Source organism: Macrobrachium nipponense, chromosome 25 (genome assembly GCF_015104395.2).
Source record: "Macrobrachium nipponense isolate FS-2020 chromosome 25, ASM1510439v2, whole genome shotgun sequence".
Taxonomy (NCBI): domain Eukaryota; kingdom Metazoa; phylum Arthropoda; class Malacostraca; order Decapoda; family Palaemonidae; genus Macrobrachium; species Macrobrachium nipponense.
Window position 1 is genome coordinate 35,768,889 of NC_087214.1, and position 12,509 is coordinate 35,781,397.

The 12,509-nt window shown below is 36.5% G+C and overlaps 1 protein-coding gene across 1 annotated transcript; it reads right to left on the reverse strand.

Moving 5' to 3' along the window:
- Positions 1-2,691: 2,691 nt before the first annotated feature.
- Positions 2,692-8,986, reverse strand: LOC135199360 (uncharacterized). The gene is made up of 6 exons (XM_064227329.1): positions 6,821-8,986; positions 5,857-6,055; positions 5,157-5,429; positions 4,787-4,945; positions 4,444-4,636; positions 2,692-4,320 (listed from the first exon to the last, which is right to left on the reverse strand). Exons 1-6 carry the CDS (start codon positions 7,121-7,123, stop codon positions 4,209-4,211), a joined length of 1,239 nt encoding a protein of 412 aa, XP_064083399.1. The 5' UTR covers positions 7,124-8,986; the 3' UTR covers positions 2,692-4,208.
- Positions 8,987-12,509: the final 3,523 nt, after the last annotated feature.

The following is a 12,509-nucleotide window of genomic DNA, read 5'->3' on the forward strand; positions in this document are numbered from 1 at the left end:
ATTATTATTATTATTATTATTATTATTATTATTTTCTAAAGGGTCCACAATAATACAGTGTTAAGAGTCCGTGTATAATTTTAAGACTTTACAAAAAGCTTTCGAACCCTTCCCTGGGTTCATCTTCAGTCCAAATGAACAAAAAGTTACATGTACAGAGGTAAATTTACCTCTGTACATATTGTAACTAATTGTTCATTTGGACTGAAGATGAACCCAGGGAAGGGTTCGAAAGCTTTTTGTAAAGTCTTAAAATTTATACACGGACTCTTAACACTTTGTATTATTTTGGACCCTTTAGAACATTATATATACTCTCGCGATAGAGAGTTTTTCCCTACTATTATTATTATTGCCATTCACAGTAAATTGCTGAAAAATAATATTTTTCACTCAGACGCTAAACAAGACATTATACGAGAAACCGGAATTGTTCAATTACGTGATTTTCCCGTTTATTTTTAAATAATTCTTATTGTTTATATAAAGACCCTAAGTCGTTAAAAGTGATGTAGAAGAAGAAATTGATTGATGAATCTATATTTCTATTCATAAACGAAACCCAACTCTAACAGTGTCTGTCTGTCCACAACGAGAATGACGGAAAGCAGAGGAGAAAGTCCAGTATATTAACCGCCATATTTTCAAACGATTCCGCGCATATAGACGTTCGGATAAGGTTCGTGAATCTATAGACGCTTAACTTTTGTTTTCACCACTTTAGTGACTCCAGATTTCTCTAAATAACAAAAAGCGAATATTCAGAGCTATTCCACGTAATTGTTGCACATAATTCGTCACTTCCGTTCGCATGCGAAGAACGAGTTCGTGATTGTACGTATATTATTATTATTTTATTATTATTATTATTATTATAGTACTATATAAGGTCCGGTCACATAGATACTTTATCCGTTGAGGAAAAATATTAAGGCGTTGGATTCCATTTGTGTGTGTGTGTGTGTGTGTGTGTGTGATTCATTTCTCATAATAGGAAGGGTTCTGTCTGGGTTGGAGGTTGCTCTCTTTCTCAAAAGAGAGAGAGAGAGAGAGAGAGAGAGAGAGAGATCTTCCAACTGACACACCAACCTCTCATCCCGGTAGAGCATCGTTGCCAATTAAATGTAGCTTCACACACTTACGCCAATGCATTTACTACAAACTGTTTCCATGAATTCTGTAGTTGTCATGGTGATGCAATAATGATGAAATTGCTCTAATGTGTATATATACTACAAATAGATACGCTAATTTCACTTATTTCCACGGTTTTGTGTAAGTCTTACACCCAGTTTGGAGGGTAAACACATACCAATTGGCAACACTGCGGTAGAGTCTGTGACGCAGAATACATTTAAACTTTTTGGTGTAACTCCCTCCTAGTGAGAAAAGACGAATACACAGATACACACCTACACAGACACATAGTAGAATGGTGTAGGACCTAGCAGTTACTCTGTGAGGAATCTGTATGAGTTATCTACTGGCTTGGCAATCAAAACGTAAACAATAGTAGTAATAGAAAACGGGATGTGCCTCCGCATCGCCTATGGAACGGCCCACCGTCAAGCTAAATAAAAACAAAAACTCGCCCCGTTTCCCGAGATCTGAGTGGGAAGCCCGGGGCAACTGGTTAGTATAAGGTATTAGGGAGTGGTGTGTGTTAAGTTACACCCCCCCCCCCCTCAACAAGAACGTTCGTAAAAACGTTCGGGGAACCGCGTGACGTCATATCCTGTACACCCCCATCGGGCGATTTTGCTGGGATCGTTCGGGCACAAGTGGTGCAATTGTCCACTGATGAACAGGACCTTTTTGGTTGTTTAGTGGAAGGAGGAGTGTGTCATTGGAGGCGATTGGGAATCATACATTCCCAATACTGGAGTGTAATTGTTTGCATTCCAGATTGAACTGTAGATGAGTGTCACGTCAAAAAATTGCTGACATTGCAGAAAAAAAAAGATTTGCAAAGCAACTCTCAAAATTGAATCATCTTTTCCATATGGCCATCAAGTTATAAACCTTTGAGAGAGAGAGAGGTTTCTGCCAATATTTGGACGAAAGAGTTGCTGCTAGACATCTTCAGCATATACCTCTCTCTCTCTTACGTTGGTATAAGGACTGGCCCATTACTTGAACAGTAGGATCCATATTATTATTATTAGCAAGGATTACACAATAACATTCACACATTCATCTTTAATTTATTCTTCACCTAACACAGAAAACAAAAATAAATTTGAGTGATTACAAAAATTAAATATACCTTAGCTGCAATATACAGATATTGAAAACAATAATAGATGCAGTTTTAGTAACCGAATTTTTTTTTTCTATTTTAACTGTTAACAAATTACAAAAGCATTGCCTTGACTAACTGTATTTGTGAGACTTCAAGAGTAATTCATCTGGGTAAACAAAATGTTTAATAAATAAATAAATGAATATATAGGTTCATTATAAATATATATAAATATGCTTATGAATATCACAGAAGTATGGTATATAAATATAAATAAATATATATATTATATTATAAATAATGTATGTAAGTATATATGTATAGTATTTACAAAGGGTAAACATATATAAGATATATATATGTATATATATATATTATCCTTTATTATTAATATCTATATATTATATATATACTATATTATATTTATTATTAATTTAACATGTGTATGGGTATATAAATATAAATAATATTTCACTAATAAATATAAAAAATATTATTTTATAGTCACTGACTTCAATAAAATCTAAAATAAAATCTGAGATTTTAGATTTAAAATGTATTTGGCGTGATCCGCCCTCCAGCTTACTCGGGCCGTGCGCTAAAACCTACAGGTCAAATAGAGGGTTGCTTCAACAACGAGCATCAAATACGCTGTATTTCATCAGAAATAATTGTTCTGTGCTGTTTAAACATTTCCGTTCTAATAAATAAATCATCAATATCCTACCCTAAAATTCCTGTATCTTTAACTCAACGCCAAAGACCTTTTTCAGACACTTTTTTGGCTTTTCAATAGGGCTTTCCAACCCTCCTCCCCCAACAACAACAACAACAAAAATAAAGTATTTCGTAAGACTTGCTCCCTGAGTGAGCGACGATGTAAAAATCTAAGGCCCTGTCCACACTAGCGGGCACCGCCCGACGAGCAAACACGGTTCCCATAACCCGTTCCGCTATACTGACCGACAGAGTATGGAGCCAGAATGACGCGACTGTCTGGTAACACTGCTCCAGAAGCGAGAGAAAATATAGACCACTGGAAGTGCCCGACGGGTATGCCCGCTAGTGTGGACAGGCCTTAAGACATCCATAATTCAAACCGTCCCATATTACAAAAATCACTTTAACATTATGACATTAGCTCATATAAATAAATAAATTAAAAAAACGAATAGATTCATTCATATCTTAAATTATGTGACTAACTAATAAGCGTAGGTGGAGGCTGGAGTCCTTTGGTAGGACCATTGCGACAGAGACGATGGTCCCCGAGACCATTTTTCAGAAGGACCGCATTTTTTGGACCATGATGCACCCCTGGTCCGGAAGTTGGAACAGACTGAATGCTATTACAGTGATTCAAATGTCATGTGGATGGTTTCAATGACAATGAATGGATTTAAATGTCTGGAAAATGATTTAAAATGCCATTTAAAGGAATTTATGCCATTTAAATGTCAGTTAAAGGATTTCAATGTCATTTAAATGCCATTTAAGGGATTTAATGTCATTTAAAGGACTTTAATGCCATTTAAAGGATTTTAATGCCATTTAAAGGATTTTAATGCCATTAAATAACATTTAAGGTATTTTAATCCAATTTAAATGACATTTAAAGGCTTTTAAGCCATTTAAATGCCATTTAATGGCTATCAGTGTCATTCCAATGATTTAAATACCATTCAAATGTCCTTAAAAAATTTAATAGCTATTCAAATAATTTAACAGTCATTTAAATTCTTTAAATGATGTTTAAATAATTTAGAATGACATTTAAATTATATAAATGTCATTTAAAATATCTAAATACCATTTAAATTCTTTAAATAGCTATTAAATCAGTTAAATACCACTAAACAGCTGAAATGTAATTTGAATACTCTAATAATCATAGCCATTTAAATCATCAAATACCATTTAAACGGGAATATGTCTCAGGGACGAAGGCCAGTCAGGTCCGCCCCTCTCAGGGCAACTCGCTCTTCAGCTCCTGCAGGTACTTGAGGGCCTTTGGGCCGCACCTGTAGACCAGCTGGCGTTCGGAGACGGGCTCAAGGGCGCCTGTGTTGTAGTGGTACCTGTGGAAGAGGGAGAGAGACGAGAGGTCAGGCTAGGTCATCTGTGGCGGATCCACGTGGGAGGGGTGTTGGTTATAGTCATTCCTATTGACAGAGAGAGAGACAGACAGACAGACAACTGACCTGAGACCACGGGCGAAATTGACGTAGGAGAGAGAGGGCTTATCCGCTCTCCCGCCCCACATTTGGGCGATGATTTTGGGCTGGGTCAGACGGAAGGTGGCTGTCGCTTCGTCTTCCCAGCGGATGACGGAAGGATTCGTTCGCTTGTCGGCCAAGAGGCGGACCAGGAACTCCCAGGACTTTGGGCCGCGCTCTGTCCAGGTTGGAGACATTATTATTAGTATTATTATTACTCAGAAGATGAAGAAGAACCCTATTCACATGGAACAAGAAGCCCACTACCACCAAAGGGGCCTCTAACTTGTGATTCAAAGTAAATTGAGAAAGAGAGAGAGCAACTGACCTTTCCTTCTGGTATTAGTGGGGATCTTCTTGAAGACGTCATTTGGTGTCCCAGACAGGTGACCTGGCACAGGGGAGCCAAATCCCACAGGGGGTGATGACCCCCCCAGATGCCCCAATGCCGTAGGGAGAGGATAGGAGGCCTCTGCTAAGGGTTCTTCTGTAAATAAATAATCAAATCATTAAATAAATAAGTAAAGCAATAAATGGGTATTTCATTACATGCCATAAGAGGGTCTATTCAGAACTGATAATGACAGAGGGTAAAGATTTAACAGATGGGTAGAGATTCAACGGAGAGGTAGAGATTTAATGGATGGGTAGAGATTTAACAGGGGGGTAGAGATTTAACTTATCCAAACAACACTCACCATATTTGATCTGCAACGGCTGATCCTGCATCGAGAAATCCTGCAGGGAATCCGGCAGAAGGTCCCACACCTCCTGCGGGACACGCCTGAACAGGTCGGCCAGATCCTCGTCGCTGTATCCCCCAAACGAAGAAGAGGAGGAGGTATCGTCGTACCCTCCGAAAGGGGGCGGGGTCGCCCCAAGCCCCTCCCTCGGGTCACAAGACACTGTGTCGAGTGATACGTCGTGGTGGGCGGTGTCGCAAAAGGGGGCGGGGCTGTGCCATTGCTTGCCTGTTTAAAAGAGAGCCGTTGCAAAGCGAATTGTTAGTAACTGCTTCTACTACTACAATAACATTTATATATCATAATAATTACAATGATAACAATAACATCCATCAACATAAACATACCAATAAGAAGAGCTGTTCCAAAGGTGAATTCTTACTACTACCACAACAATAACATCAAAATAAACACAATTGAGGGGGAGCTGTTGCAAAGGTACATTCTTACCACTATAACAGGAGGATAGTTATCATAATAATAATAAGAAGGGGAGCCTTTGCAAAGGCATATTCTCACTAACACTACTACGATGATATCTATCAAAATAAACAGAAATATGAGGAGCCGTTTCAAAGGCTCATTCTCCGATTACTACTACAACAATGTTTACCTAAACAACCATGAAAACACAAGACAATAATAATAATAATACCGGCGCCCTTGTTGATCATCGCCCGCAGTTCCTGGAAGAGGAAGCGCCCTAACTGACTGCCCACGAGGGCGGCCAAGTCCTCGGGGGAGGACCTCAGGAGGGCGGCGCCCGTGGCCTTCCTCAGGCCCCAGAGATTGTGGGCGGAGGAGGCATCCAGACCTCTCTCGGTGCACAGGGACAGGGCCCAGCTCAGACAATCCTGCGGAGGGGGAAGAGAAAAGGACTTGTAAGGTATCCTCTGGGATATATAGTCTCGTCTTTCGACAATGGCTGGGTGGAGAGTGAACCAATAATAATAATAATAATAATAATAATAATAAAGAGACACTGATAGCTGACACTTTGGACTTCCAAAAGATGTTATGATAAATCTTACAAATCACAATATACATTTCTTTTCGTTCTTCGCCTCAAACAGAGTTTTTTTTATATATATTTTATTTCGCGACTGAGTCTTTTATTGACCGGAATTGTTCTATTTTTATAAATATTATTTTTCTGTTCTTTTGTTTACTTGACATTTTTACGTTTGATAGTTTACCAGAGAGAGAGAGAGAGAGAGAGAGAGAGAGAGAGAGAGAGAGAGAGAGAGAGAGAGAGAGAGAGAGACGTTTATAAGCATAATAATCATATTGGCAACTGACGTCATAATGCATCATATCACCATACAGGGTGTCCATAAAGTCCCAGTACCACTACAAGTATTTATTGCCCAGAATGATACTGGGACTTTATGGACACCCCATATGATGGAAGGTCTGACGTATTGTTATGAGATACTTCACTATTATTATTATTATTAACTTCTGTTTCCTTTAATGTTAAATATCCAAGAATGACAGACAAAACAACTTCGCCAGAGACGGAAAACAGAGAAACGAAAACAGAAACTGTCTCTGCTCATCTAGACCCACAACACAACCACTCAGACAGAATCGTACCAAAAGCGAGAGAATTCTCGTACCTCTCCCTGCCACTCGGCGATCGGCGTCCTCCGGTACGAATGATTATTAGTCCCCTCGTCTTCCGGCGCCCCACAGGACTCCTGCCCGACGTAGTAGAGGCCTCCCGCGGTAGGAAGGCCACCACTGCAGGCACTGTATTCCAGAGGCTGCTGGTAGTAGAGGCCATCATCGCAGCCGGGCCCTTGGGAACCCTCTGCAGGCGTCGTCAGATATGTGCTGAACATGGTGTCGAGGTTGACCGCTTGAGTCAGGAAGGACTCCTCGCCTAGGGAGGACTCAAGGGTACCTGCGCCGAAGTCCATCTCGTTTTTAACGAATGCTCAAGGCTTAGGATTGGTTTGATGATCAGATCAACCCGATTAAACCAGAGGGATTGATCGTAGAAACACGAAATGTCAGTATTGTCTTCTTGCTGATGGTGTCAATATGGCCGGGTAGTAGTAGTAGTAGTAGTACTTGTAAAACGTTCAATTCAGACCCTGAGGTTTTTCCGTCGATTCCAGGCTGATCGCCAGTTAGAGGACAGGTCTGGATCGAGACCCAGAATCACAGATGGGGCGGGAAAGATAACAGCGCACGAAGGGCACTCCAAGACGAATGACCAAGACCAGAATTTGGGCAGCTCTTTATGTAAAGGACCCAACGGACGTCGGAGAGGAAGTTACGTCACGTCAGTAAGTCTAAAAGCGCACCCATACATTCGTCCTTATGGCTAAGGCCCGTCAAAAAACGTCAAAAATGGCGGGGAAACCCTATACTTTGTCGTTGCCTGGGTCTGTAACAAGCTCCAGCAAGTGCCTCCTTTTACCCAGAACGCAAAATAAAGAGGATAAACGAATCAAGAAACATGTCCTTATGTCAACCAGGACGTGAGGAAGAGCGATGTACATATGTAAGTGTTTACATAATAACTTCAGTTCTCCTAGAAGAGAGGAAATGAGCGTCCTGTCCAAGTGGAGAAACTCTGACGTCAAGCACTAAGGAGGAGTCTCCCGGCCTTAGTGCCAATTAGAAATAGGTTAATTAACGTAAAGAGAGCCAACGCGAAAGCTTTACATCATGGTTTTCATGTCAAAATTTCATCGTGGTTCCTCCTGGTCCCTAAGAGCGCGCGCCTCAAACACAATTACGCGCACACTCTACGCTGTCCGGTGCAGAGCTATTTAAATTTAAACTGTTTCCCTTTATAGCTTTTATCTTTAGTGCTGCTTTCAAATCATTTAAGGTGACACTGAATTCCCTTGTTATTTACAGCTTTAGACGTCTTGTTTAGCATTAATTTTATTTAATAGAACACTAGACATATAATCTGAGAAAGAGGCTGACAGTGGAGGACTTCGGACGTTTATAAGGTCTGTGAATGGGATCACAAAACAACGACATGTCAACAAATAAACCAATTGAGGACAGAGCAGAAGAAAGAAGGAAGAGACTCACGAAAAAACATTCTTAGTCCTCTGCACAAACAACAAAACCGAGCCGTGAGAACAAACAAAGACATAAGCTAAGCATCCTTCCTTTGGGAAATGAGCCTAAGGTGAGAGAGAGTGCCGAAGTAATGAGTCTCTAAGATTCCTTCCTTCAGTTTTCTTCTTCTTTTCGATCTGCTCGAAGGTAGAAGTAAACAAAACGAGGCTTAGAATGAAAGGAAGACAGCGAAAGAGTAAAGAAAGCTTTCTATCTAAAGTTCCACGAAGGAAAAGAAAGAAAAAAAAAAGACAATCGTGAACGACGCGCGACAGGATGGTGAATGAACGCACCGGAAGAGAGGAGTAATTCCCCACGAGCCTTCCCATAGACGTCTATATCTGCTTCTGGTGACCTGTTTATCTAATTATCTATTTATTCGTTCATTTATTCATTTGTTTGTTTGCTTAATCATCTACGTAAATATCTTTACTATGTACTTTTGTTTAATTTAAGAAGGTTGTTCGCCATACGGTTCACTGAGAAGCCTTTAGGTATATATGCCATTGCTAGACCTATATACGTATATCTTATATATACATAATTACTCAATTTCTCATTAAACAAAGACACAACCACCCTAGAATAACACCTTAACACAAGTGTAGTAGGTATTACACCCTTTGCAAATGCATAATATGATGGCAACCAACTTCTAGATGCACTAAGCAATGCCTCTAGTTCTTGCAATGTTTATACACAATTCCAGAAGGTTTCTACTTTACAGTTTACTACTCTCTAAACTCTCTCTCTCTCTCTCTCTCTCTCTCTCTCTCTTCTCTCTCTCTCTCTCTCTCAGACACTGTTCACGTCACAAGACACTTACTATTTATAGTTGTTTACTACAAATTATTGTGGTGTATATAAATTTACAGAACACTGCAACGATGAATATAATTTTGTAAGTATATATATATAATATATATATATATATATATATATATATATATATATATATATTATATATATAGAGAGAGAGAGAGAGAGAGAGAGAGAGAGAGAGAGAGAGAGAGAGAGATGGACCTTTGTAGATTCTAGAAACTGAAAGTGGTATTCTAAGAGAGACGGGGTTTGGTATCATGAATTCTGATCAAATCAATATTTGGTAATCAATATTTCTGGTGAAGAAACATTTCTGTATAAGTGAATATTTCTTAATAAAATATTTCTGATTAAATAAATATTTCTGTTTAAATAAATTTCTTATCATTAAATAGATATTTGGGATTAAAAGTATATTTAATTAAATAAATATTCTTGATTAAATAACCATTCTTTATTAAATAAATATTTAGGAATAAGTAAATATTCAAAATTAAATAAATATTTAGGATTAACTAAATGTTTAGGAATAAATAAATATTCAAAATTAAATATTTAGTATTAAATCAACATCTCAGATTAAATAATTAAATATTTCTAACCAGATAAAAACGGCTGAAATCAATATTTTTTATTTGATAAATATTAAGGAATAAAGCAATATTCCTGATTGAATAAATATATCTAATTAAATCAATAATTGTACCTAAAATATTTGGTTAATTAAATATTTCTGAATAAATAATTAACTCATTCATTTGTCTGCAATCAACCTGATTTAGTAGTCAATTGCAAATTTCAATTTCAATAATGATTAAAGAAATATTTAGGAATAAATAAATTGTGACAAAGTGCCAAGTATCTGGTTACTACACTTACCATTCATCAATGGTTACCTCACAAAAGCCAGACACCTGAACCCTCATCACAGGTATTAAACGACTGAACACTCTAAAGGCAACAGTGATCCCTTAACAACTTACCAGTATTGCAGAAAATCAGACTAAGTTCATCAAAACAGGTGTGAGGTAATCTTGTAAGTAATTAAATTAATCAAAGGGCATCACTCCATCAACAATTTTATGTCTAAATATTTCCCTGATTTCAAAAGTCTAAGTACTTCCCTGGTTCTAAGTCACTTCAAATAAATTGAAGGAAAACAGATCAATTACCACTCTATGTTTCTACCTAAACTAATCATAATTAAATACTGGTGTAAAATAAAGAAAACACTTGTAAAAATTTTAAATACAAAAATTTATTATTAAACTCAAAATTATAAGTGAAATTCACAATATCAGGGACAATTACTGTTACTTGAAAACAAAGCAAAGTTTAATTAATTCTTGAATCAATTAAGTAAAATTAAATCAAAATTAATTTATCACAAAATTCAAGAAAATTAATTCAATCAAAATTCAAAAGTGTTAGGCAATAATTGAAATTTGGAAATTAATTCACAAGTGCTAAACAACAATAAAACTTGAAAAGAATTCTAAGTAAATGCAAATAAATTCAAAAGTGTTAAATTCAATCAAATATGCAATGATTAAGTAATGAAAATAACTAAGTTAATTAAATTGTGAATGTAAATGAAAACACAGAAAAATGTGGAAAATACCAAAATTGTAAAAAGTATTAATCACACAGAATATAAAATAAAAGGACACACTTCAATAAGAAAGTGAATAAATGCACAAAACATAAAAATCACTTCAAATGGAACAAACACAAAACACAAAAATTTGCAATGTGTAAAAATGTAAATAGTTTCTCTCAAACCATGGTAACTATTAGTTATTAGTTCTCTAAACCATCATAACCATTAGTTATTAGTTTTTACCAAACCATCATAACCATCAGTTATTAGTTTTTACCAAACTATCATAACCATAGGATATTAGTTGCAACTAATAAAAACATAACACACTTTACCTTCTTGGTATACCAATTTTCTTTCTTTGCTGCAGCTTGTTTCACACTCACAAAAACAGGCTCCGTTACACACACAATGTAATGTTTGTTCAGATTCCACAAAACACTAAATAATACTAAATAAACTCTAAGAAATATCAAATCTGAAATCTACAAGTTACGAGTGACCATTCAGTAAGTATGAAATCGTTACGTTACTTTGAAATCAAAATTGCCGTGCGATGGAGAGAGAGAGAGAGAGAGAGAGATGTCTGAACGGAACGCGGATCTAAGATGCAATGAAAACTCTTCCTTATGAAAGCTGGACAGTGGAGATGACACAAAACGTTTTGGGCAATAATTCTTTCAAGAAGCTTCGAAAAGTGACGTAACTTTACAGACAAACTGTGAAATATGCACGTAGCATTCGGCAAAGACATTGGCATATGAAATCAGTCTATTCAACAAAGACACATACTTGACCGAAACAGATTCGAGCAAAAGTCCCTATCAGACGTGATGACAGAATTCCCAAAACACAGTGAAGACCTCGACGTCTCTAATCAAACATGTTGACAGGTTTTGAAAAACAACTCTAAGTTCGAACGGACAAAGATAATCTCTCTCTCTTTTCATACTACGTTATATACTCTTTTAAAATATGTAATGCAGAAATCTGAACACACATTTTAAACATCCTATCTCTAAGCTAGCTAGGAATCTGAAAAACGTTGCAAAACTTTATTCTTACATTTTATACAGTCAAAGAGCGAATATATGCATTTTGAAAGTAGCAATATATAATAAAATATTTAAAATTAAATAAATATTTATGATTAAATAAATATTCAGGAATAAAGAAATATTTTAGAATAAATAAATTTTTAGGAATGAATAAATATTTCAGAACAAGTAAATATTTCAAATGAAAATATTTGGCTAAATAAATATTTCTGATTAAATAAATATTTAGGATGAACTAAATATTTAGGAATCAATATATATTTAGGAATCAGTAAATATTTGGGTGAACTAAATATTTAGGAATAAATAAATATCTAAAATTAAATAAATATTTATGAATAAATAAATATTTACGATTAAACCAACATCTCAGATTTAAAAAAGCAGACACCGAAGCTGTTAGAGGAGTAGGACAGTCAAGAATCCCTCCTCCATTTGCAGAACCCAGCAATAAATATCGTCAGCAACCAATTACCCAAACGAATCGAGATTCAAAACTAAAAAAAAATGAAAATAATAAAAAAAGGTTATAATTCAATTCGCTGATGATAATTTCCCAAGTAAACTGACCCATAATAAAAGTGATTTAGAAGTTCGAAGCCTCGACCCAAAAGGAAGTAATAACCATCGAGGCTTCTAATGTTTACGTCAACAACAACAAAATAAGTAAATAAATAAAAAAAATGTATTGCAAACGGATGTGATTGTCATGACGTCTCGTTATTTTTACGTCAGTTTTGG

Coding starts and splice junctions, on each gene's coding strand:
- LOC135199360 (XM_064227329.1), bottom strand. CDS start 7,123: ATGGACTTCGGCGCAGGTACCCTTGAGTCCTCCCTAGGCGAGGAGTCC. Junction 5,430..5,856: donor GATGATCAACAAGGGCGCCG/GTATTATTATTA, acceptor TCTTTTAAACAG/GCAAGCAATGGCACAGCCCC. Junction 4,946..5,156: donor GCCGTTGCAGATCAAATATG/GTGAGTGTTGTT, acceptor ATTTATTTACAG/AAGAACCCTTAGCAGAGGCC.